This window comes from Propithecus coquereli, unplaced genomic scaffold (assembly GCF_000956105.1).
Source record: "Propithecus coquereli isolate 6110/MARCELLA unplaced genomic scaffold, Pcoq_1.0 Scaffold46, whole genome shotgun sequence".
NCBI lineage: Eukaryota > Metazoa > Chordata > Mammalia > Primates > Indriidae > Propithecus > Propithecus coquereli.
The window spans coordinates 1,654,704-1,660,703 of record NW_012150396.1 but is presented as its reverse complement, the minus strand read 5'-3'; the positions used below and the strand labels follow the sequence as shown (position 1 = coordinate 1,660,703).

The following is a 6,000-nucleotide window of genomic DNA, read 5'->3' as shown; positions in this document are numbered from 1 at the left end:
AGGAGTTTGAGGTTGCTGTGAGCTAGGCTGACGCCACAGCACTCTAGCCTGGGCAACAGAGTGAGGCTCTGTCTCAAAAAAAATAAATAAATAAATGTAGGATTTAAATATATATTGGTTTTCTGGGGTGATGTGGTTCAGTTTTATTGAATATTCCCATTACTAGTAAGGAGACGGAGTGCTCGTATATGCTTAGCCAGAGATAAGACAAAATGTCAGTTGGTAATTTTAAGATTATTTTATGTGTATTTTAGGTTCCAAGTAGTACCACCACTTCTTCTTTGTGTAAACAGCAGGTTATAATTGCAGCTATTTTATTCTGTGTTATTTTTCTCTGTTTTCACCCAGGTCTTAGAAGGAAAACCCATCTATGTTGATTGTTTTGGCAACCTGGTGCCATTAACCAAGAGTGGCCAACATCATATATTCAGCTTTTTTGCCTTCAAAGAAAACAGGCTTCCTCTCTTTGTCAAGGTAATTTACACGTGGAATTTTTAAATGCATTTTACTCAATATAAAGGTAGGATTTGATTTCCTTTAGTAGTAGAGAGTATTTCCTTTTAAATTTCTAGGGATTTTTTTCACCGTATCTGTAAAGTTTTACTGTCCTGGAAAACCAACCATTTCTATTTTTGAAGTTCAAAGTCAGCCTTAATTTTTACTTATAGACTATGTTTAAAAATGAGACCAGGCCAAATATTAAACAATTTATTAAGGAGAAACACTAGCTAGTCTTCCAAATTTGAAGGAAAGTCTATTTTACTATTATTACTTTTTAACATTTATGCTTAGATTTTAAAAATATATGTGAATTTCGCAAGTGTGGGTATCAAAAGAGTTCTAAGTGACAACTTTTTGTAATGAAATCTCTCAAAAGACCTAGCATCTCACTTAAGCTATTAAACAATTATCCCAGATAAAGCTATAGACTTGATATATTTTCATAAATTCATTCAACAAACACTATGGAGAACCTTCAATGCACCGGGTGTTTGTTGTCTCTATTTAGGAACATGACTCCAAGTTAGGGATTTGCAGTGATGTGTACAAGTTTCATTCTAGATTCCCATTCTAAAGAGGACCACAAATGAAGGAATGAGAGATTCATGAAATAAGAGGGAAGTAATAATTTTACTCTGCTCTATTTTACAGCCACTCTTTTTATTTCCTGTTTTTAAAAAAATTCATTTCACTAATTTAGAGGTCCTAATGCTCAGTCCTTTCAAGGTATAGGCTGGTCTCCATCAGTTTTTTCTAGTCCTGCTTCAACGACCAATTTCCAAACTGTTCATCAGCAATGACTCCTTTTATTATTTTAACCCTCCATTATTTTTGCAACCATGTGTCTGCAAACCCTTTTTATTAAGTTTTCTCAAGATCTCTGCTGAAGATTCTACCACTTCCGGTTCCATTGTTTTGCCTGATCGAAGATAGGTTCTTAGAGAGCACCACATTAATCAATAGCTGCTCAGGGGTAATGGATCCATTTAACACAAACTACTTTATAATTAAGCTAATATTTCATATAGTTGATGTATGGAAATCATTCTACAAACAACCCAATACAAAAATGGGCAAAGAACTTAGATATTTCTCCAAAGAAGATACGAAAGTCACCAATAAGCACATGAAAAGATGCTCAACAGCTTAGGGAAATGCAAATCCAAACCTTAAGGAGATACCACTTCATTCCCCTTAGGATGGCTATGATTAAAAAAAACCAGAAAATAAACAAATGTTGGCAAGGATGTGGACAAAACGGGACCCCAATGCATTGCTGGTGGGAATGTAAAATAGTGCAGCCACCATGGAAAACAGCGTGGTATCCCCTCAAAAACCTCAACTAGTGAAATATAGAATTAGAATGTGATCTAGCAATTTCCTTCTAAGTAAATACCCAAAAGAATTAAAAGCAGGGACTCAAACAATTACACGTGTTCTCAGCAGCATTAGCAACAGTAGCCAAAATGGAAATAATCGAAATGTCCATTGGCAGATAAATGGATAAACAAAATGTGGCATATACATACAATGGAATATTATTTGGCCTTAAAAAGGAATGAAATTCTGATACGTGCTACAATATGGTAAATGAAATAAGCCAGACACGAAAGGGTAAATATTATATGACTCCATTTGTGTGAGGTGCCTAGAATAGATAAATGCAGAGAGAGAGACAGTAGAATAGAGGTTATCAGGGGCTGGGAAAAGAGGGGAATGGGAAATTATTGTTTAATGGGTACAGTTTCTGTTTGGGGCAATACAAAGTTCTGGATAGTGGTGACGATTACACAACTTTGCAAATGTGCTTAATCCCACTGAATTGTATACTTTGAAGCAGTAAAAATGGTAAATTTTATGATACATATATTTCACCATAACTATTTCAAAAGCTGAGTAAGTTCTGGAGAGCTAATGTACCACATGGAGACTATAGTTAATAATAATGTATTATATACTTGAAATTTGCTGAGACCTTACCCGTTCTTAGCACAAATAATGGAGGGGGGAATTATGGGAGGCAGTGGATATGTTCGTGAGTTTGATTGTGGTAATCATTTCACAATGTATACATATATCAAATCATCGCATTGTCTGCCTTAAATATATGCAATTTTTATTTGTCAGTCATACTTCAATAAAGCTAAAAAAAAAGCTGGATGATTTTTAGAAAGTCATTCTAAATGGTAACAGGGAAGGAGAAAAAGGAAGCCCTCTGACTTCTTACCTAGCAGTAACAAATGAATTTATTTTCTTTTTTCAAGTGTCATCTAATTAAATAGTACATTTCAAATATGGGTGAGGCACGTATGTCATTTTTGTTCAAGGTACGCGACACGACTCAGGAGCCATGCGGACGACTATCATTTATGAAAGAGCCAAAGTCCACAAGAGGCCTGGTGCATCAAGCTATTTGCAACTTAAACATCACCCTGCCAATTTATACAAAGGTATCGTAGAATCTGCTGTAGTACGATTCAGGCAGTGTGGGAAGTGATTTTTAAAATCTTTCAAAATGAATGAAAACAAAGACGCTGAATCCAAGGACATATAGCAATCACTTTTGATTCTCTGTTAAATTTACGGTTTTCCATTTAAGTAAAGAAAAAAAATAGTTCGACTTTATTTTACATTAAATGCATTTTGATGGAAAAAATTCTACTAATACATATTAGACATGGAAGAGAGAAAATTGAGTTTAAGATTTAACTTTTTGAGCTTATTTTTAAAAATAATTGGCTTTGTCTTCATTTTTGTTCATCTTATAACATCATATTTAGGAGTATAAAAATTAATTTTTCAACTATTTTAACATGATTAATGTAAAAAATATTTCCCTTTTGCAAGGAGTAGAGTTAAAACATTATTGAAAAGGAAAAATTCATTAATTCTTGACCCAAAGTCTACCTACAGGCATTACTTTCTTTTCAAACTTCTCCCCATTATGTGATTCCTTGAATGATCTGATTAAATCAAAGACAACTGAATTAATTGAATGTTGTGGATAACTTCTTTTTTATTATTTGAAAGAGTTTTGTTTTATTTTGTTTTTTAACCAACATCCCTTTTGAATAGGAAACTCTCGCATGGCAATCTGTAGGTAGTTGCAGCGAATTTTCAGCGTGTATGTTACAGGTTGGGAGGGGGATGAGGTGTAGCTGCTGCGACCTGGAGGAGAAGGAGGGATATAGGGATATATGTAAAACCCTAAAGCTTGACTCCACAAAACAAAACATTTCCTCTACTTCTTTTTCCCCACCACAGTTGTCAAATTGTAGATTTGCTTAATTATTCTTATAAGTAGGGATCAGTCACAGAGCAAAAAGCTTAATAGCATCAAGTTTGACACTGTATCAATAAATTCTTACTAAATGACATGAAATATTATCTATATATAAATATACATATTATTCCAAGAATTAGAATATAGCAATGGGTATATCAACCAAATGAGTTTAATCTCATTGTACTCCGATGGTGCAGAATGTATTTTGGAGTTTGTAATGCTGTTCAGTAGTGAGTGACTGGAGGCAGAATGCCAAGTAAGAACCACAGAGAAATATGTACTGCTGTGGGCAAGTTGCCTGAACGACAGGAAAAGGTGCATGAGCTTTGTCTGATTTCAATGAGCTTTCAATGTGCTATAAAAGAAAGCCTTTATTTTATTATTACATTTTATTTGGAAGTCAAGACGTATCAGACACAGTTATTAATGTTGTGACGGTCCAGGATAATTTTCTATTTAGTCATTCAAAGCAAAATGAAAAAAATGCCAAACGTCATACATTTAAGATATACTTCAGAATTTAGTAGATCTTTATTATTATAATAAAACTTTTAAGTATTGTCTGGGTATTGGAAGTAATTTTACCATATGCTTATTTGTAGCATTTAACATTTTCAACCAGTATCTGTAATGACTAGAATATCTTCATCACCATTTCTATAGACAAATGCCATCAAATCCACTAACTGTCAAACTTTCAGACTGCTGGTGACCTGGCATCTGAAATTAGCATATTTATAGTTTTGGTTCTTTTGTCTCTTGAAGGTACATACTTTTGTATTTCGATCAATGCTCGTTAAATTTTCTGTCTTCTATAAACTGTTAGTAAGAAAAAATAAGAGTGTACTGACTGTATGCTTGGCTGTTGAAGCTTGTTGGCAGAATATTTACTCCTTTTTCTTCTTCTAAATACTTTCTACCCTTCCTTCTCTCTTTTTTTCCCATCTTGCATGGCATCTTGGGGCGGCAAGGAATCAGAGTCAGATCAAGAACAGGAGGAAGAGGTAATTTTATGACAGTGTCACTTGCTAATGGCTGTGTCATTGCTGTATCACTACTAAGAGCGCATAGTTAATCCATGTTCTTAGAAGGGGTAGGCAGTTGTTCTTAGTAAATAAAGGGGCACAACTTTACTTCAGCTCTCTGGGCATCTGTTTTCTCATCTTATGGACTGACTTCAGAGAATAAAGTTTCCCTGTAAATTGTTGCCATCTACCAACTACTGAAGGCAAAACCATTATCTCACCAGTTCTCAAAGGTTAACCTAAAGAAGTCTGCAGGTCAAAACATTTTTGGAACAGTACTAAGACATTCTTTGCTTTTTTAACTCCCACGTCCTCACAAGCTACAGAGGAGTTTTCCAGGGGTAATATTAGATGTGATGACATTACCACTTTGACAGTCAGTGGAATGTGTGCTTGTGTATTCTTGGGTTCTAGCATTTTCTCAGGTATAATTTGTAAAACAGGTATTTATTTATACATGTCACACATCAACAAAAGTTCTTTGGGCTTCTCAGTAATTTTTAGGAGTGTAAAGGGGTCCTAAGACCAAAGAGGTGGAAAATCACTGAGACCAAAAAACTTTAGTTCATCCATTAGACTATCATAACATTATAGTGCAGAACTATACGAATAATGGGCATTTTTTATAAGCTAGGTCTTTACCTCAACACTGGTCTCTCACAACCACCTTAGGAGGTATGTACCATTATTATGTCATAGAAGAAGAAAAGTCTTAGACAGGTTACCTTGAATAAATAGCCATTTGAATTATACCTGCTTCAATAGGTAAAGCAAATATGTGTTTGTTTCCCTCATAAAAGATCTGAAAATGCCCACGTATTATATCAATGAAAAAAGTCATTAGAAAAATTTTTATATTTACCTATTAATAGGTCAGTTCCTATTTCTAAGATAAACAAATGCAGTTGTTATTAGTTATGTGTAAGTGTTTTCAAATGTACCAGTTTTTGTTAATGTTATTCTGATGCATTTGAAATAGAAAAATATAAAGAAAAATATAATAAATAGCTTTGTACCCACCAGATTAAAATATAAGGCCTTCTCAGTTCAGAGAGTTCCCACCAATTCTTGGCGGTGGAGCAGAGCGAGAGGGTGATTGTAAACTCATAGCCCTGCGCACAAACAACTGATGACAGGACTGAAGTCATCTTTTCCCTCAACTGCAGAGTCACTCTTTGTCCCACATAC

At 34.5% G+C, this 6,000-nt stretch overlaps 1 protein-coding gene across 1 annotated transcript in view; it reads left to right on the top strand.

Moving 5' to 3' along the window:
• Positions 1-6,000, top strand: part of ANK2 (ankyrin 2, neuronal) — a 263,985-nt gene that overhangs the window by 227,173 nt on the left and 30,812 nt on the right. The window contains exons 33-35 of the mRNA XM_012655073.1: positions 349-474; positions 2,829-2,951; positions 4,759-4,791. Of these exons, the coding sequence (XP_012510527.1) occupies positions 349-474; positions 2,829-2,951; positions 4,759-4,791 (282 nt within the window). The remainder of the gene's footprint in view (positions 1-348; positions 475-2,828; positions 2,952-4,758; positions 4,792-6,000) is intronic.